Source organism: Parasteatoda tepidariorum, chromosome 10 (assembly GCF_043381705.1).
Source record: "Parasteatoda tepidariorum isolate YZ-2023 chromosome 10, CAS_Ptep_4.0, whole genome shotgun sequence".
NCBI lineage: Eukaryota > Metazoa > Arthropoda > Arachnida > Araneae > Theridiidae > Parasteatoda > Parasteatoda tepidariorum.
This window is the reverse complement of record NC_092213.1, coordinates 17,019,781-17,042,088: the sequence shown is the minus strand read 5'-3', so window position 1 is coordinate 17,042,088 and position 22,308 is coordinate 17,019,781. Positions and strand designations below refer to the sequence as shown.

General features: G+C 27.3%; 1 protein-coding gene across 4 annotated transcripts; it reads right to left on the bottom strand.

Annotated features, from left to right (window-relative positions):
* On the bottom strand, positions 1-22,293 carry LOC107446442 (uncharacterized protein NKAPD1). 4 transcript variants are annotated; one of them, XM_016061090.3, is made up of 12 exons: positions 21,913-22,293; positions 18,212-18,408; positions 15,216-15,302; positions 13,195-13,290; positions 12,374-12,451; positions 10,221-10,304; positions 9,227-9,391; positions 8,328-8,486; positions 7,341-7,499; positions 6,498-6,626; positions 4,809-4,888; positions 1-3,266 (listed from the first exon to the last, which is right to left on the bottom strand). In XM_016061090.3, the coding sequence occupies exons 1-11, from the start codon at positions 21,976-21,978 to the stop codon at positions 4,810-4,812; spliced, it is 1,299 nt and encodes a 432-aa protein (XP_015916576.1). In that variant the 5' UTR covers positions 21,979-22,293; the 3' UTR covers positions 1-3,266; position 4,809. The 4 variants fall into 4 exon arrangements, with proteins under 4 accessions (XP_015916576.1, XP_015916577.1, XP_071042976.1 ...); XM_016061091.3 differs by lacking the exon at positions 9,227-9,391; XM_071186875.1 differs by lacking the exon at positions 6,498-6,626 and having other exon boundaries at positions 3,133-3,266.
* Positions 22,294-22,308: the final 15 nt, after the last annotated feature.

Here is a 22,308-nt window from a genome sequence, read left to right as displayed (position 1 = left end):
TGCAAATTTTTGATGTTTAATGAAATACAATGTATTACATATCAATTAAATGAATAATTTCTGTACACAATTCAATAAAAAATTCAAAAAATAACAGAAACCACATATTACTTTTGGTACAAAAAAATTTGGTTCTTCAAAACAAAATTGCACAGTAAATAATTTTAAAAAGAGCATGATCACCCTTTTCTAAATCAACTGAAACACCAACTCAAGAAAATTACATGTTTTTTTACAAGTTTAAATTTAATTAATAATTTGAATTTTAATAAGATATTTTAGCAAAAACATATTGTTTTATGTATATCTCTAGGCACTAAATTCTTTTACACCTTTTAGCTAGAGGGGTGGTACCCAAACAACAAAAATAATTTTAAACATGAATTGAGGAACTGCTCTTCTAAAGACTGATCAATATCGAACTCAAAAGATCTTCAATTCAGATCACTCAAATCAAATTTGATTTGCATCAAAAGACATGCTCCAAATAGGGGAGTCAAAACATTACTTATGTAAATGAAAACATTTTTAATTTGTCTCAATTTAGAGTAAAATAACAATAGCCTCCAATTTAAATAAATTTAACGAATCATGAATTGAGTTTACTTACAATTGAAAATTATATGAAATATTGATTAATCCCAGATTATTTCTTTGTTATTATGGGCAATATTTTTGAACATTTTGTTTATATCTTAAGTAATAAAAAAAGGATTAAAACATATTTGGAATTTGACAGCTTTTTCTTAAAAGACAGGTTTATTTTACATATCCTAAATTCAAACAAACAATGACATTAAACTATTTCATTCAGTTTTCAATTGTGTCAAGTATGCAATTATAACAGTAAAACATAAAATATTCCTTTTCATATACAAAACACTGAAGCCAATTGAAAAAAAAAAAAAAAGTGGCTTGACCACATTTCTAACAACCAAGTTGATCCTAAAAATGATTAACAATTGTTTTTTTTTGTTATTTGTTAACAACTAAATTAGAAAATTGAAAGAACACATGTTCAGATCAATTAAATTTTAAATGGAATACATCAAAGTAATTATCTGTTAAAAATAATTTAATAACATTATTACAAAAGAATTTATTTTGAAAACGTGAATTGTAATGAAATATTCCTTTGATTCAGATCACTTCAATGAAGCCAAATGTACATGAATATGCATTAATATGAAACTTCTCTTGTAGCTAGAACCCAGATTTTGATAAGCCTAACCTAATCTAAAAAATCTGCAAAAGCACCCTTAAGCTAAAACTAACACAAAATAGGAAAGAAAAAAAAAACCCTTACAAAATAAAAATTGAAACCCAAAAATTATTTCCTTCCAAAATTTACATAACTTAATTATATGTTCGGAGATGCAGTTTCCATTAAAGTTTGAAATAAATATTACGGGGAGAAAAAAAAGTAACAGATGGGAAAAACAAAGTATATAGAGAGTAAGAAAAGATTAAAGTGGTAAAAAAACTACAAATAAAAATGGCCTATAAACCTAAATTTAAAAAATATCCTTAAAATACTCGAAACAGTAAAAACTTAATCTCATAAAAATCTGGGGTTTAGCTTATTATACATTATTTTTAAAGCTTATTATTAGCTTATTATTATATATATACGTTCACTTTAAATTTCAGAATTTCAAATGAATCATTGATGACAAGGATCACTTAAGGAATCGGAAGCATTTGTAGGTTCATAGCAATATTATCATAAAATATATTTATTTTAAATGCTTGTGTTTGATTTCAAAAATATTATGTTTCCTAAGTATTCACTAGTAGAAAGCTATAACTATGGAATAAAATGACTAAGAAAATACTTCATATTTTGACAATTCAAAAACATAAAATAATGGAATGGTTTGACAAAATACTTTTTAGATGTTAAAAATTAGCCCCAGAACAAAATTTATTTATAATGAAATGAGATACGAGTTCCTAGTTTTCTCAGGGAAAAAGTAAAATAAATGCATAGCATTGAAATATTTAATGCATAAAAAAATTATTAAAACAAGAAAAAAATACTATCAAATATATCCTCAATGTACAAGTTATAAAAATGTAATAGTTACTCTAAAATACTTAATATGTCCAGGACGTCTAAAAATTACAGAAAAAATTAGGAATGAATTGATTTAGCAAAGAAATTAAAGAAGCTTAATTTTCATATATGTGTTATTATTTTTTTATTACAAAACATGTTAGTTAATAATTGCTACAACAGTAAAAAAAATGTTTTTTAAAACGTTAAAAAATACTAAAAATGTATGAAAATACCTTATAAAATAAAAATTTTGAATAATTAACTATTTTTAATGCATAAAATGGCAGCCTAAACTATAAATATTTAATTTCAGTTCAAAAACGATAGAATAAAAAAAAATTTTGCACATAATTTTAAAAACAAATGCATATAGCTTAATCACCGACATAAAAAATTGTTGTATACTCTGTGCATTTAAGAATTTTTAATCAAAACATACAAAAAGGGGGGGGCACTTAAACTTAATGACAAAATGATAAGTACAGCAAATAGCTTTATAACAGTCATGTATAACAGGTATATAAGACAGTTTTTTTATAATTTTATCTCCTTAGAAAAAAAAATTATTACATCTCGAGCATGAAGTATGAATTTTTTAAAGCACAGTTATGAAAATGTAATAAATTTATCAAGTTCCTGAACATATATAAGCCTTTGAAAACTTAAAGCATTGTAATTCTGTGTAAAAGTTTATAGAATTTCTCTATTACTATACACTAGTTTCTAATTAAATAATGAGAAGAAAAAAAACTAACTGTTCCATGAAAATTTCAAGTTCAGAGTATAATGAAAATAATGCTTAGAGGATTAAAGTAACAAATACTTCAAATTTTTATTCAGAGCTAAATAGATATTAATCATATAAAGCTCAGTTACAGTCATGTACAAAAATTAAATGAAATTGTTTAAGTTTTGAAAAAATAAACACATGATAACAAAAGATGAAACACATGAACCCCATTTACAATCATGTACAAGTACTTACAAGTGTAAATTACTAGCAAAGTATTAAGGAAATTTTTCCTTGTATTTCTTCCACTCTTTGACATGATTATCAAATCCTGTGGATCTTATTTTTGAATGTTTTAGTTTTTCTTTTTCAGATTTTCTTTTTCTTTTAAACTCTTTAAATTCAGCATAAATTTCATTATCAGACGTAGAAGCTTCAGATCGATGCCTCTTTTTCCTTTTCTTTTTCTCTTTGTGCCTAAATAAATAGCTTCATTAATATTATTAAATAAATAAAATATTTAAAAAGTATTTAGTTCTTAAAGTACAGCACCACCTTGAATTTTAAGGCATTTTCATTCATTATGTTGCCATTTTGTAAATAATAATAACAATAAACAACTTTTGAACAATGACAATAACATTAATGTACAGTTTTTGAATGAATAAGAAAAAAGTTACATAGCCCATTATGGCAAGAGGAGCTTATTGATTATACATGCATTTAGTTTATCAATTCTTTTATTAACTACGTGAGATAAGCACAATTATTTAAAATATATCAGCAATTCTTAATTTATTATGTAAACAATAAATACAAGGTACAGAACAGAGCAAAAAATTTAAGACTTTAAAAAAATGCTTATTTAAATGAACAAAAGAAGAACTTAGAAAATAAAATACATTTTATGATGTCTTATCTTTATGCAACATTATACAAATAAATCAGCAAGTTATTACTTCTTTAGCATCAATAACCATTTAAAGCAGTCTTGGCGCAGTTTCTACCAGAGACTTTAGTGCACACCTTATATTAGAATTGATACAAATCATATTTTTTTTTTCAGTGTTTCCCAAACTTATGACTTTTGTGTACCCTTTCTAAATTTTTCTTAACGCTGTGCACCACTAATAAAAAAAACGAATGTATTTTTTACTATAAAAAAATTGCACAAAAGTTAAAAATCACAACTAGCTGTTGACACCACTAATTATTAACTGTTAACTCTGCAAAAAATAGCCAATAGAAAAATACGTAATCGTAAATTTTCATGGCTAGCTTTGTTTATAAATAAATTTTTTTGAAAATTTCGTTTGTTGCAAGATATTTCGCATAAGAACGCGTACCCCTGCTACTCTGTCCCTGTACCCCACTTTGGGAAACACTGCTTTAGATCAACAAATGTAATATTGAAAAAATCAATTACTCTACATGAAACAAGCCTTTTTTTTCATTGATATACCATAAAAAAAATACAATCAGCAATTTAAAAAGTACTTATATTTAAATGGATATAAAACTAAATGGGTATAAATAAAGAACAACATGAATAAAGCACAAAAAATGGACATACTATAGTTTTTGTTTTAAAAACAAAAACCCTCCTCAGTGTCGAAACTCAAAATCTCAGGACAAATTAGGAGACAAGCATGTTATAATAAAAAAAAACGAGGTTCAATTATTAGGGGATGAGGAAAAAGCTTGGAAAAGATAATAAAAGGAAGAAGCTAACTTAAATCAGTGACTTAAAAAAGAAAAAAAATCAAGTGATTAAAAGTCATGTCACAACCATGCACTGTCTCTTCACAAAAGCAACACATAAATATTTAAATTGATCATACAATTTTTCTTTTCATAACAGAAAAAAAAGATTTACATTGAGAATTTCAATAAAATATTACAATTTTCTTAGTTTTCAAACAATATTAATGTATTTAATTCTAAGATGAGTAGCCTAGATGGTCTCCAGATGTTGATTTCTGAATAGTGCCAACCTAATTATGATCATTTAATACTTACTTTAGACTTTTTTTAATCTAGAGGATTTTTTCTTCAGACGTTCTTCAGGATACATTTCTAGAAATCCATTGTGATCCCACCTGTATTATAGAAAAGATAAGTTAATATTTTTCAGCTTTAAATCAAGAACCTACCTCAAAGATGTCTAAATTGGGTATCCATGCCAACTGAGACAATTCTGTAAGTTATCTCAATTTGGTACAAACAAGTATGTAGAAGTCAGTTTTACAAAACAAGTATGTAGAAGTCATAACTTGCTCATTTAAAAGTTAACAGGCAAGTCCAAGAGTCCATAATTAGGCATAGAATTTTGAAGTTGGGCAAACTTAAGACCTCCATCTTCAGTTTCAAACAAGGATGACAATACAACCACTACTTTGAAGAATTATAAAGTTCCTAAATTATCTTTCATTTTCTCTTTCTTTTTTCTCCGACTAAACAGATACAACTTATTTTGCAAAATAAACTTGCATGATAACAGATTTAGAATCCTCATTAGTTTGTATCTTGGTAGAACTTCACTTAGAATACAATCCAGCCTTCATTGTAGAACAGTAATTTTTCACCAAACTGTATAGGTTCCCATTTCTAACTATAATACTTTTATTACAACAGACCATTATTTTCACAGTGGAAAAAAAAACATTACTTGTATTATATTATAAAGTTTCCCATATGGCTCAAAATGTCACAAATAACCGATACTTTTATTATTATTATTAAAGACTTGCATCAAAAACCTTTTCACGAAACATTTTAAAAACAACAGAGGAGTTTGGATGACACATCGATCAATAACTATAATTACATATGAAATTAGATGACCTTAGAGCCCAGAATTACATATGAAGTGTTGAACTTTATAACGCCATTTTACTCAATTTTAAAACACAGCAACATACCCACTATTTTAACAAATTACACAGTTCTGAAGGAGATTTTTTTAAGAAAAAGATTTTATCAGCTTCTATTTTTATTTTACATAATTTTTTCTTCCAAATAGACATCAATATATTTCTAGAAATTTACTTGCATGCTGATTTCATAATTTGGACTCTTAAGATCCTGTATTTTAGTGGAATTTTTTCTTTCTTCATAAATAAGTGACTCCCTCCCCCGTTACACATAAAATCTGATACCTAAAATTTGAAAATGTCACAAAGAGTAAATTTTTTGCAACTGTTCATCAATATAGATAGGTAATTATTTAACTTATAAAATGAGATACTAATAGTTTGTAAATGTCACTAACAGTAAATTCTTCGCAAATGAGGCCATCATAGTAGTATAGTTAACAATTTATGTATGAAATAGACTCAGTGTTCAGATATTACAAGTGGGATTTTGAAGACTATCCTTCTTCAACTTAAGTTAAAAAAAGCAACAAATCCTACATGTTTTATTAAAAATTTTCTATCAGCTTTACTTAATTTTCCTTAAGATTTTCTGTATTTTCCATTATACAAGAACCAACACATTTCTAGAAATACACTTGCAAGATGACTTTAGAATCCTCAAAATCCTAGATTCTCTGTCATATCATCTTTACAGTAAAATATAAAGAAAATAGGAAATTTTTAGCAGTTGTAAATAAATTGCTTGTCACACAGAAGATAAAAAAAATTAAAATGAAATTTTCTTTTATGTGTTAATTGCACAAGGGCATAGAATGTATAGAAAGTTACTCACTTTAGATCTTGTGCTGATCTTCGCATGCGTCTTGACGATCTTTTAGCTCGCTTAATTGGATAAGGGGATAAGGGCGCTCTTTTAAGGCATTCTTTGCGATATTGTTCTTCATAACTGTAGTCATTAGGCCTATGTCAGAGAACAAGACAATCAAGAATAGTTTCCTTTTTCATTTAAAAATTGACTAACTTGAATCACTCTTTCAGATAGTAATTTGAAACAGATCCAAGTTTCCAGAATGTAGAATTACACACCTTACACAAAACTCAGCAAATAATATCACATTTCTTCACATATAAATTTAAATAACAATGACACGTGTAATAAACATTATTATCTAATGGATTTTTAATTATTTTCATCACAAAATCCTATAAAAATTTATAAATAACTGGAGCTCTGATAAAAGAATTGACACATGAAATAAAATAACTCGACAAAAAAACCAACACGCATCTCCTTTTCACAATATTGACAACAGTTGTAAATGCAATACGATAAATTAAGAGTTTCAGAGTGAATTAATAAAACTCTTCATATTATTTAAATCTTCGTGTACTTTTGTTTTGTTGTCTGAACTTTTGTTATAAATCATGACTCACAAATGTATATATAATTATTAAGAAAGAATAAATATAATCTCAATTCATGGAGTATTGAAGTTTTTATAATATATAGACGGATTATTAAAGCATATCAAGACTTAAACAATAATTCTTAAAAGATGGTTCCTAAAAGATATTTCTTTAAACACAGCTTAACATTAATTAAGAATCAGTTTTATTTCTTCTTCTTGTATTGAAATGAACAACCAGGTCATAGAATTCATAGGAAATTACTTACTTTATAACACGTTCTCTAGGAGATGGTCTTCTTCGAGTACGTCTTCTTGGGGAAAATGAGAGCGATGGTCTTTTAGAATGCTTATTTATATAAGGAGATAATGTTGTTCTTTTATACATTTCTTTGTGATATTGTTCTTCATAACTGTAGTGATTAGACCTGTGTCAGAGAATAAAACAATAAATACTAGTTTTTTTCTCCATTTATAAATTGACTCAATTTACTTTTCAGATGGTAATTTGTGACTAATCCAGGCTTCCAGAATGTAGAATTAAACATCATACATATGTATGAAACTCAACAAATTATATATAATTTCTTTGCAAATTAAAATAACAGTCAAATTTATTATTAATAAATACACCTTTAACTATTTCTCATATAAAATTTTGATTAACGTTAAAAATAACTGAAGCGTTGATGAAATATTTGACATATGAAATAATTCTAGAAAAACCAGCATTTATCTTCTTTTCTCAATGTTGACAACATTTGTAGTTCAATTGGATCAATGTTGATTGGCAGAATAAAATAAAAAATTGCTTTAAAACTCATCATATTATTCAAATCTTCATATAAATAACTGCTACACTTCCAATAAATCATGACTCAAAAATATATCTAGAATTATTTTGTGAAGAAATTCCTGTGAAGATACAAAATTTTTGTGCGAAATTTTACAATTTCATAGATAATTGTAAGTAAATGTCAACAATAAATAATTATAAACTGAGACTTACAGATGTACAAAATGAATAATGTCTTCTATCGCGTACAGTTAAAGTAATATAAAAGAATTATATTTATCACATGAACAGGAAAAATTATCACATAATTTTCAAAAGACTAAAACAATCCATTTTAACTCTAAAAGATAGTTTGAAAAAGATATCTCATTAAATAAGGCATAAACAATCTTCAGTTCATTTTCTTCATCTTCTATTTATTTGTATAACCAGGTTGTAGAACACATTGGAAATTACTTACTTCATAACACGCTCTATCGGAGAAGATGATCTTCGAACAAGTCTTCTGGGAGAAAATGATAGTGATGGTCTTTTAGCACGTTTACTTAGACATGGTGACAGTGATGTTCGTTTATGTAAATCTTTGACACATTGTTCTTCATAAATATGGTGATTTGACCTGCATTGGAGAATAAGAAAATCAAAAATAGTTCTCTTTCAATATTTCAAAATTAATTGACCTAAATTACTTAGTCAGATGGTGATTTGTAACAAATTGAGGTTTCAAGTTCAACTATGGAGAATTACATGTCTTGCATGAAACTCAACAAATTTCTTTGTAATTAATATTAATTACATATGGGGGTTTCTAAATACACCTTACATTGCTTCCCCATTAAGTAACTTTGTTATATATAGATATATTTGTAACACAATAAGATAAATCAGTTCAATTTTCGGTTTTCAGAATTAAATAAATATATACATGTCTTGCATAAAAGTGAATAACTATTCAAATTTTTTTTCTAAATAATTTACATTTTAAACCATGACTAAAAAACCTATCTATAATTATTTTCTAACCACATTCAGATGAAGATCCAAATTTTTTTGCATGAAACTTTACAATTTCACATACACTTGTAAACGTCAACAATAGTCAATTTTTAAAGTTGAGTCTTACAAAGAGTAATTCCCTCAAATTACGTCAAGTTAAAGTTTGGATAGCACAGAGATGGATTAGTTAGCATATAGAACGAAATATTGACTTAAACAACTTTTTTTTTACTCTTAAAAAAATGTGTCACATGAGATATCCTTTTAAACGCAGCATGCACATTCATTTAAAACCAGCTTCCTTTTCTTCTTTTTGTATTTAAATGTATAACCAGGTCATAGTATCTATAGAAAATTACTTACTTCAAGGCAATTTCCCTTGGAGAAGGTGACAATGATCTTTGAACACTTCTTCTTGGGGAGGATGATAAAAATGCTCTTTTAGCATGTTTATTTAGACAAGGTGATAATGTTCCTTGTTTACATAATTCTTTGCGATATAGATCTTCATAACTGTAGTGATTTGATCTGTGTCAGAGAATAGGACAATGAATAACAGTTTTCTTTTTCAGTACTTCAAAACTGACTAACTTAGTATACTTAGACAGATGGGGTTTGCGACAAATCTAGGCTCCCAGGATGAAGAATTACATTTCTTAACAAATTATTACAAACTTAACAAATTATTTCAAATTACTTTGGTAATGTTAATTATAAACAAATTTAATGTTTGCGAAGACTCACAAATTAACTTACATAAAAATAGCTGCAGATTTTATTTTTAATAAAAAATTGACAAAAATAAAATACCTTTACAAAAAAAAAAGAATTCTTTCTTTTTATTTGTTCTTCAAATTGACATTATTTGTAAGTCACTGCAATAAGTTATTACAAATTTTAGTTTCCAGAATGAAATATTTAGAGTGGAATTCATCAAATTATTCTAGACTTCTTAAAAATCAGGGTTACATTTTTTATATACAATGACTCACAAATATATCTAAATTTACTTTATTCTCAAAAAACAGTATGCTTTTATAAAATAAAAAAGTTAACACAGAAAATAAAACAACTTTACAAAGATAAACATAAAACATTTTTCAATTTTTAAAATTGACAGCATTTTTAACTCAATTTATTATTTAGATAACACAGCAATCCTACAACAGCCATCTGACAGTTGCTGGTTAAGACTCTAAAATTTTAAAACTAACAAAATGATTCCCACATGATACAATGGTATGATGTTAAAGTGGTCAGTATTGCACACTGGCCACCTTCACTAAAATAATATACATCTGTCGCAAATTTCAAAAATGTACAGTTATGAGAATCAAAATTTTGAAAATGCACTTACTTTTCATCATGTTTTTTTGAATTAGAAAACACAGTTTGTTTTTCTTTATTGTCTTTGTAAAAGAGTATTCCACATCGAGTACACCTGTATTGTAGAATTAGAAATCAAAAGAATTTTAATCCTCAACACTTAAATACTTGAGCATCACTGTAACTTGGAGTGTTTTATTTTTAAATTGAGCTTATATAAAAAAATAACATATGGAATCAACACATATATTACTCAGTTTTGCGTTTGTTTATTTTTCACGATGAGTACAAAATTTTGTTTAGCCAATAAATTTTGCTTGCAGCATCTACAAAAAAACAACAACTGCAATTTAGATATAGGCGTCAGGTACACAGTTGTAGTTTTATTTCAAAGTTTTATTCGGCGATAAAAATTCTGTTTCTAGCGATCAGGAAACTTATACAGTCATTTCACATGATCTAGATTTAAATACTAGTTAGCCAGAAAGCTTTTAAAAATTAATAAATGAAAAATTCGGCTAGTAGCAGATGTCAAACTTTAATTTTTATAAGACTCTGAGCTTCAGTAGGTATAAGTGCACTCTACTTGTCAGAAAGTAGTCATTGTTTCAAATAATGGTATATTTCCTATAAATACTACAATCTTTTAAATGTTAAAGTTATAACACTAATGTGAAGATTAGAACACTCTTAATTTTGTGAAAAGTAGTCAACACTTTGATTGATGATACCTGCAAAAACAATATGGTAATAAATTTTAATACAAGAGGCCAAGAAATGTTTAAAACTTGTATTTTCTATAGACACAGTGCAGCAGATGAGAATAGAGCATTCTAGTTAATAAGAGAATGGTTGGGATTCAGATTGAGGAAAACACTAGGATTAAATTTTGGTTGTAGGACTCAACTGAAAACACTTTAAACTTGTAATTGTACACACAGACATATCTCAAGTTCAGATTTGAACACACTAGCAAGTTGATTGATGAAATTTTGATCGAAAATAAATTCTATTTTTAATGACCAGGAAATTAAAACTTTTATTGTGTTTAGATTCTGAGTTTTAGATAAGATTATGGCAGGAAAGTAATTAGTTTTTATAAATGTTTAATTTCCAGAAAAAATATTAGCACAATAAATTTTATTTGCAGTGGTCAGGAAACAATGAGAATTTAAATTGTCATCAGATACCAAACTCCAGTAGTGATTAAAGCACTTTACTTAGAAGTCAGATTGTGTAGGGACAATATTATGGTAAATTTTGTTTGTAGTGGTCAGAAAATGATTGAAACTTGGATTATTATCAGAAACTAATCTCCAGTAGAAATTAGAGCACTCAAATTTGGAAGTTCCTCAATATTTTGATTGATGATTAACTTCTCGTAATGACAATATGGGGATGTATTTTGTACTGATCAGGAAACACAAAACAACTTTGCCATCAAACTTTGCCGACTACTCAAATAATTCAAAGAAAATGGTAAAAGAAAAACTGACAGCAAGCAAGAATGAACAAAAACAGTTACGAAAAAAGATTATTCGGTAAAAATCTACCACTGACTTACATATTAAAAAATTTATAAACTACACTTATATAGTAAGTCCGTTCTGAATTACTTCAGATATTTGGAATTCCTACAGACTAACATACATAAAAACAAATAAAAATAAACTCAGTGAATGAAAATACACTTATTTAGAATATCCTATTTAAATTATTAAGTTCTTATGAGTTTTAATGACAATATCAAAAAATAAAAACACAATATCTTATTAATATAAATGGGTTAGTAAATGCTTAGAGCTATTCTGTTTGCAAAATAAAACTCATAAATACAAGTTTTGAACATCTTCATTAATGCATAAAAAGAATATAACATACAAGATTATACAACTATGAAAAAATTCCTTTTAGTTTCAAAAAGGAAAATAATTCTATAGAAAAGTAAATGATTTCGTAAAGTATACAAATAGGTATTCTTCATATTTAAGATACATATGTAACTTCAATTCAAAGCAACATAAATGAATGAAAATTTGAAGCTGTACAAATGATAACTGGCAATGCATGTTAAGAGATACACTTAATTTATATCTTTAACTAGATAATACAGAAATAAGTAAATTTTTTATTTGAAAAAAAAAAATTAATATGGTGTTTGATTTAAAGAAATATCAGTGTTACTTTTTTTTGCACTTTTTCCCACTAGAAGCTGCTAGTTGCCTTTCTTGATCTTCATCAGAACTTAAGTCTCTATCACACCTACAATGTAGAAAGAGAAAGATTCATAAAAGTTTTTTCATTTACTTATAATGAATTTGGCACAATTTTTTACCTAATTTGTTCACTTACATCCAATGACAACCAACAACCAAAAGTTTGTATGAGTTATAAAACAAATATTTTGATACAAAAATTTGCCAAAATGCTCTAGTTCTCAATTAAATATTTCAATAACAACAGAGATGTATAAGCTTTTTTTTTTAGCATAAGCGAGATTAAAAGAGCATCATTTTATTCAATTACTTTATTGTCTAGTAGTAATATTACAGTCAACCCTTTTTAGAACGATTCCCATTACTGCAATACCCCTTTGATTATAAAAAAAATACATAAAGTTGCATTTGCTATTTTATAGATGCAACATTATTTCAACACATATTTAAAGATCCACATTGGACCTTCCATTATAATGACTGAAATTTTATTTCATTTTTTAAAAAAAATTCTTAAAAAATCAGACATTAATCATTTTTTGTTCTTTCAAAACAAACATTTTTCAGAAGAAAATGAATCAATAGATAACACAGGATGCAATTCTCTATACATATAATATGTATATATATGTGTCTGTGACTTCATATTTTTTTCTGTTTGAGAATTTGAACAATCCTAATTTTATTTTTTAAATAATAAGATTTTGGGAACCAGTTTAAAGTACAGTTGTGTAAAATATGTTACTTTATACAAGCATGATATAACAAATAAAAAATAAATATGCATACTTTTTGGAAAAACTTTTAGAACTTGATGATGCTGATGATGATCTTTCTTTCCGTGATTCATCAGGATATAGTTTGTGGAATCCACTATGACCCCATCTAATAACAAAATAAAATGTTAATTAATTTAATTAGAAGAATAATGTAAAATTTTTTTAAACTAATCATACAAACAAATTTTTAGTTCACTCCAATATCCAATTTTTGTTATTGATTGAAGCTTATCCTAAAGCATATATTTATTTCACAATCACGTCAGTGCTTCTATCTGATTTTTAAAAAAATGATGGGTTCTTAATACTGAGGACTTCAAATTTCTGGGTCCCATTAAACTAAACGTGGGTCCCTATTTAGAAAATGAATTTTCCCTCTCTTAAACCATTTGTTAATATTCACATTCATAGAGATTCCATCTATAGATAGATAAAATAAAGAATTAAAAAACAAGGAGAGTTGTATTGAACTATCAAAGCAATAATTAAATTTCACATCAACTCATCATTTCATTAAATGAACTATGATAATGACAATCATTCAATGAACTATCAAAGTAATCATTGAATCATGTGTAATTTGACACTTAGAATAATTCTAACTTTCTACTTCAATAATTAAGTAAGAAGAAAACAAACTTATATAAAATGTTTTGTTACATATTTTTCTTCTATAATTTTGCCTACATAAATCTGTCATTCTTTTTTCCAGAACATCCTGTGATAACTTATTTTTCATGCCCCCTCTACCATTTTGGTGTATTTGATGCATTATAACACGTAGGCGGAGTAACTGCTGATGAAATTTTATTTTAGAAAGTAAAAATTTTTTTTATTTAGGAAATTATTAGTTAAAGAAAAATAATATAATTAAAAAAATGAAAATTCATTTCACTTAATTAGGAGCCAAATTTTACAACAACAATGATCTAACCTCAGAAATACATAAACGAACCACAAATGCAAACAATGCGTTTTTCAGTTTCANGGGCAGAGCCCTCTAGTATAATTAAAAAAATGAAAATTCATTTCACTTAATTAGGAGCCAAATTTTACAACAACAATGATCTAACCTCAGAAATACATAAACGAACCACAAATGCAAACAATGCGTTTTTCAGTTTCATAAAATACACAATGTCCAGTTTTCTGATATTAAAAAGTAAACATCCTTAATATAAAACTCTTACAAGATCTGTTTCATTATATGCATCTGAGACATGGGCATTAACTTTGAGAAATGAGGAGGTGTTGACAATTATTGAGAGAAACCTACAAAGTATTTGTGGAGGAACTTAGGTGGATGGCTTATGGTGAAGGTGAACACACTTAGAATTGAATAAAATCTTTAGAAAGCTTTATGTTGGGAAACACATGAAAATCCAAAGGATAAAATAGGCTGGACATCTGGTGAAAATAATGCAGAAAGGTAAGAACAGTCAAGAATTATTTCTAGCCAAGCCTATAAGAACTAAATGCAGAGGCAGACCTTTGGTTTCTCCATCAGTGGAATTCGTATCGACCAGCTATCGCGGGTCTATACAAATCCCGTACCCAGCTTGCACTGACCACAGTGCCACAAATTTCCTCAGTGGTAGATGGATCATGGGTTAGAGTTTTCTTGCCCTCAGGGTAACAGTGGGAGATTTTCAAGGTTTTCTTCTCCATGCAACACAAATAAGGGTTAGTTTCATCAAAAAAGTCCTCAATGAAGGCAAATTTATATATCTATCTATCAATATATATATATATATACGAACTTTGATGTAAGTGCAATAAAAAAATTATATTTCATAATAAAAGGTCTTTAAGTGCAAAATCAGGGAGATGTTTTAATTTTTATTAAATCATTCTTTTTATTTAATTTAAAGCTTTGGAAAAAATAATTTTACAATTGGTTTAAATGTCTTCTAAAGCAAGAGTGTATTCAGATAAATGTTAACAAAATCTCTGATTTTAAAAACTAAAAATTAGGGGTAAGTTCATACTAAAACGGAAATATATGGCAGGTGAAATGTTTTCACTACTCACTTTTTGAATTGTTCTTTTGTTGATTTTAATGGTCTTTTCTCAGCAGTTTCATCTGGATAAAGCTCTTTAAATCCATTATGATCCCACCTGCAGTATGAAGAAACAAGGACATTTTACAATTTTTATTTCAGGAAATATATTTCAGTGTTCTCTAAGCGTTTTTAAAAGGGTAACCTGCCCTGCTTGCCTTTTGATTCCCATAAATGAGCCCTCTTTGCCTTTTTTTTGTAAAACTAAGCAGCCCCCCCCCCCTAAAAACACTGCTTTTTTTATTTATATTCCTTTTCAAAGAAAAATTAATTAACTGTTAAAATATAAATTACATACAATAATTATCTGTGTTTATAGGTTTCATTCTGATTACTTTTACAAATATTTGCTCTGTTAAGATTATTCTCAACTGGTTACATATTTATAAGTTTCTTTTTTGCAAGTGATTTTAAATTTTAAAATTATACTTTAACTTAATGTGCTTTTTTTTTTAAATTGCATCTTTATAACTCTAATAATTTTCAGTATAAATCATAGAAATCTTTCAAGCTGATAATTAATTAATTTCTTAAAATTTACTTGTATTTGAAAAAAAAAGTATGCACAAAAATTATCTCCTAGCACGCCTTTAATTATTATTCATAAACTACAAATTTTTCTCTTATTTAGATAATGAAAGAAAATTACTTTTTGAAATGTACACACAAAATAGTNTTTTTGACGGTTTAAACCAGTATTATACCCTTGTCATGTCAAAAACCACTTTTTGACGTCAAAAACCCAACCCTGGCATCTTTACAATTCTAATGATTTTCAGTATAAATCATAGAAATCTTTCAAGCTGATAATTAATTAATTTCTTAAAATTTACTTGTATTTGAAAAAAAAAAATATGCACAAAAATTATCTCCTAGCACGCCTTTAATTATTATTCATAAACTACAAATGTTTCTCTTATTTAGATAATGAGAGAAAATTACTTTTTGAAATGTACACACAAAATAGTATAGGACGGTAGCTTAAAAATTGTTGAGGATCAAATTCAGTTATTACATGACATAACACATTTTGATAAATTTTAAGTGTTAAGTTAGTGCCCTTTTCTATGAGGAAGCACACTGCCCTTTTTAATTCCTGGGGAAAACTCTAATGTTTGAACAAAATTGCTGACAAAATTGCTTGCAAAATTGCTATTTATTCAAAATTGATATTATTGTAGCATTATAACTACCAGCATTCGAGAACTTGCCAATATTACAAGAAAAAAAAGAGAAATTTTTAAATTATAACATAATTAAAAAATTATCAAGCAGTAAGAAAATTTTCCTTTTAGTTGAAAATTAAACCAGAAAAATAACAAATTATAGTATACTAAATTTGAATAATATTAAATTCTAACTGCAATGAAATTTGTATTATATACACATATATTTACTTTACAGAGACCTCTAGGAAAACCACAATTTTACTTATCCTAATTAAACATTTTAGTAAGTTGCAAGAGCCAAAATGGCTGAATTGTAAATTGAGCATTTTAGCTATGTTGCTTAAAAAATGTATTTACAGGGTATCTGCTACATTTTAGATTTTCAAATTCATGAAAATACAACAGCAAATAATACTTTTTTCTTTTTTTTCTGCAGAATTTCATTCTAAAGATACTTTTCTTGTTCATCGGAAAGGAATGAAATACTCCTGATTTTTCTGTTTTCATTTCAGAATAAAAAAATTCGCTAATGACTGGCTTGCTTCAGCTAAAATTTTAAACTGATAAAATAAAAACAAAAACTCTGAAATCACAGAAGTTTAAAAGATAATTTGCTCTAGAAATGTTTTTTCTTTCATTTTTTTAAAGAGCACGATAAAAACATTTTATATTTTAATCAAATGTGACTGTGAGTGCAGATTTTGTTACAAATTCAGATATTCAGAACACCATGAAATTGGGGGGAGGGGGTACATTCCATTTTAAAAATAAGATTTTTCGGCGACCTAAATCCATGACTTTTCATGACAAATTTTGTTCAATACTGAAATTCATTACTTTCCATGATTTTTCATAACTTTCCAGGTGTACGGATACCTTGTATTTATAAAACTAAGGTATGACACAATAAAAAATTTACGTTCCACGTTTGAAAATACTTACAAAAATTTAATTGAATGAAAATGTATTAATTAAGTTTAATAAGTGAAAATATTGACAAAATTTGAAAAAAATGAAAATGTAATGTTAGTACTTACAGTAATTTTTAAAACAATTTAAGTTAAAAAAATTCCAGAGAGTTGGTAGCCTTGATATTGACAATATGTCCCGCACACATTGTGACTAACTTCTATACGAAGGTAGGGCATATCAGGAGGATTAAGAATTGCACAGGAACCCAAGACCAGAAATGTCATCCTACATAGCTGGGTGCGCTTCCATGTTATGAAGATTTTGTTCTTATGCCTTAGAACTTTTACATCACTAAAATATCTTATTTTAATATTTTTGATAAATTATTATGGTGAATTGCAATTAAATAGGGTCAGGAATGGATGATTTATCGTAAGATGATGATTTGGCGAGCTTGTCCAGTTAGTCGCCAAATGATGAAATTAGGATAAATCAATCTGCATAAAAATGTCCTACTTAAGGCTTATCAATGAGCAATTCCACCAAGTAATGAGAAAGCAAACTTCAAAATAATAAAGTACTTGTTCGTTATAAGAACCTTGAACATGTTCACCAACACCTAAGAACAGCTCATAATTTTGGTTTACACAAATCACTCACTCGTTCTATTTGAGTAACAAAAATATTGATAAATGTAAAAATAATATAAACCTATATTTTGGAAAAGTATTATGATATATTGTTAGATATAGATTTTTTTAACAATACATCACATTACTAAAATTTGATCTTAACAGTTATAGAGACCATTATTCGTGTTGGCGACAACTTGCAAAATCAGACACCGACACATGGTTTAAGTATTATAAATTACCCTATTTCTTACCTGTCAGCTGAAGAGGTTCCAGCTACTGTGTCTATATTCATACCGCTTCGAGACCATTCTTGTGATTCGGCCATTTTTTGATGCTTGGAGCACCGATGATTCTTTCGTATCTTTTTCAAAATATCATCATCTGAAACCATCATAGTGAGACCTCTTTCGATTTCCCATTGTTTCCACATCTCATTTTGTTCTATAATCTAATAAATCAACAAAGAAAAATAATGCAAGTTCAGGAACATAGCACTCATCAAAAATATCAAAGAATGAAACACGTTTCCATTGATTTATAAATATTTTTGATCCAGCCCAAGCTGATGGCACCAAAGCTATTTTAATTTCATCTAGAAATATTCGCCGCAAAGCCCTGTAGCTGAAGATTCTATGATGAAGAAGTACATTATAGATTTATAATGTCAACATATTACTTTTATAATGCAAAAAATTACATTGCCGACTAGACTGCGTAGTGATTAGGGAGCTGAGCTTTTAGGTTTGAATCACGGACAAGAAACGGATGTCCTTTAATTCTCTATACCACCTGTCCTTACTGTGGGATCAACGTTAGCCCATTTAATATGGTGCCCTTAAGAGAGTGGCCAACAAATCTGTCCTACTGATACCTGAATGACGAATAACTTGATTTAAATATTTTTTCTCTCTTCTACGCAGTGATTCAGCTAGTTTTTGAAAACTAGGAATCACCACAGTCAGGGTTTTTGAATTTCTGGGTCCGTTTTTTAATAAAAGCAGGTCCCTATTAAAAATAATACTTTAAAGACAATATATATATATATATGCCAGCCTGATGAGGGAAGCTAGATAACAAGGACTAATGTTGAAAATAATAAAAGATCAAGGAAGAAAAGTGAAATGGATTTTATTTAAAATGGCGGAAGACGGAATTTTTTCCAAAATTTGTGAGATTCGCCATTTTGAAATTGAGAGTGCATAAACTTCTTGCGCTAATAATTTTTTAATGCGAGAAAATAAAAAAATATGCGAGATTTGTTCTGTAGTGAAAACACTGAAGTGCATCATTAGGGCACTTAAAATTGCAAATACACAATATAACATAATCAGGGTTTCTACTCTATTTTGAGAAAACAATATTCTGACTTTTGCAGGTTTTTCCTGACCTTTCACAATAAAATTCCTGACCCACCGTTTCCCACTCCAACAAAACTTTTAACATTGCAGTTTCAATTAGTAATAATATGCTACTTAGTCATAAGTATCATTGATTGAATAGGATAAACACTTATATATTAAAGTGGAATTGTGTAATAGCACTTTATATCCCAAATTATCTTTTCAGAAAACTTGTGAAACATATTTTTAATTATCATGATTAGATTAAACTTTTAGTGTGTTTTTGTAGTTAGATACGAAAACTATTTAAATAAAAAGATCAAGAAAATCTGTTGGATTATGAAAATATTATTTTATTTAATGTTAAGTGGAACCAAATGCATGAGTGTCGTCAGGATATAAAGGGTAAATCAAATCTGCGAGACATGTATCAGTATCCTCAAACAATATTTACTCTTAAAACATACTAGAAAATTTGTTACATTAAAATATTAATTTTTAAAAATCACAATTTCACTTAAAACTGACTTTTCTTTTAAAAGATAATATTGAAATATAAAGGGAAAATTATAAAAGTTAATTATATACAAATAAAAATTCAGATAGAAAAATTATGTAACTTGTGAGAAAAATAAAATCAAAAATATCTTCTTTTTTTTTCAGTATTTTTAAATTTATTTCTGTAATACTGTAAGGTTCCGGAGAAACTCAGGGGCTCCTATGTCATATAATATTTCTCAACATATTTTGTTGTTTGACAATTTCTGAATCAAGAACATCAAGTTCTGTTGCAGCAGTTTTCCTCAATTTAGATTTTCTTAACCTCAAATCATCTATCTTTTCTTTTATTCGTTTTCTAGAAATTTCAGCTTTTTTATTCTCTTCGTTTTTCTTTTATTTTGGCTTCTAATGCATGTCTCCATCTTGTTCTAGATCCTTTTACAGCAACTAGCATTTTTTCATTAATGTCTATGTTTTTTATTCCATTTATAAATGAAACATTTTCATACACACGCCTTTGTGAAATAATAGAGTCTTCATTGAGGTATTCAACCAATAAGCTTTTATTAATTGAAAAAACCCCTTCGACTGTTGCGTTACCATGAGAGAGGATAAGAACAATTTTTATAACCTCCCACAAATTTTCAAATTTTAATTTTCTCCATGCAAATATTTCGAAAAAAATTATCTAATCTCTTTTGCTGTGGATTAAACTCTAAGAAACTCTTTTGCTCTTCTTTTTTTTTTGCAGCATCACAAAACAGTAAAAATTCCTTTTTTGACTTTTCTGCTGTTGTTTCAGCTACTATTGTCTGTAAACCAGTTATTCACACAAAAACCAATAAGCCTAGCAACCCTATCAAAAATTCCTTATCATTGGATAAACAGGAGGAAAATTGCTAACAGGACAGGTTCTACCAGGGAAAGAGGAATGTTATTATGAGGAAATTACATATTTTGAAATACAGAATTTTTCCTTAAAACTTTATTTTTGACGGTCAGTCTTATTTTCCTAACTTTATGAATATGTAAGAAAAATCCTGACCTTTTAGCTTAATTTTAGAATAGCCTGACTTCTGCAGGTTTTCCTGACCGTGTAGGAGCCCTGATAATGTATGGTCAAGACTAAGTTCGTAAGACAAGAATAAATGCAACAATAAATAACATATAAACAATTACATTTATTAATAAATATGATATATTTAATTACAAATAAGACGTAGTAAAACGTTTTATAACACACTGCAACAGGGCATTGTCATGCCCTGTGTCATGTCAAAGTTGCATTTAATATCTTAGCTTTTTTTGACACATAGTATTAAAAATTAGAATATAGTACTTTTAACCTTTATACAATTAAAATTGCAATTAGTAGTGCTTAAAATATTAGTTTACTTTGATTACTTTCGAGCATTTTGATAAATTAAAATCGGTCAAATAATCTAATTTAGATTTTAGTGGTAAAATATATTGTTAAATAAAATTTATTAGCTTGCAAATTTTGTTCTTAACTTATCTTTTTCTCACGGAATTTAGGTATTTAACACGTTAATAATTTAGAAAATACTATTTTAAAGCAATAAAAAATACCTTCACTTCATAAGAACTTCACTATATAAAAATAGCAAATTTTCATTTTCTTAAAAAATAAAATAAAGAAACATATTAGAACATAAAATTATTCAAGCTACATTACGATACTATGAAATATGGAAAATGTAAGCGTAGTTTTAAAAATAAATCGTAATAATAAAAAACAAACAAAAGAGTTAACATTAGGGTTGAAAAGAATATTAAGGTTCACTAAAATTGCTATGTATTATGATACTGTGCATTATTCTTTAGAACTGATAAATTTGTTAATTTAGATGCTATTCTGCTAAGAACTACTTTCATAAAATTTTATAACTCCCACGCAAATAGATTAAATAGAAGGAAAAAAAAACATTAACTGTCTATAAAACATACGAACACGGATGAAAAATGGGCACCTAAATATTGAAAACTTTTATGTTAAATATTAAAAAAAATTGTTGGAAAAATTTCTGTGTTCTCGCTTTTAAATACAAGCAGGTAAAAAGTGAAAATAATTATTGTCTAAGAACAATTACTTTGTTGTGGAAATTCGCCGTATTTATGCTGTTTCGAAGTAATTCTTTACCAGCTTCAGTAACCATGACAGAAAAATTAGATGGGAAAATCCACAAATAATAAGGTTAAGTGATATTTTGTAGAAGAACCTTAAATAATTTAACGATACAAATTTATTCTAATAACTTGCTCGATGTTTCAAATCAAAACACTGAAAACGGAATTAGATTTCTAGTTGATTAACTGATTGGGTATATACAAGAGCAGTTGAAGTGATACACCAAAGTTTCGAATTTAAAGTTGAAATAGTTTTTATATATGCTTTTATTTTTCGTCATTACGAACTAGTTTTTTGCATACTTATTGGTGCTTGACTGAGAGACCTAGGCTAAAAAGTTGATAGATTGATTGCCATC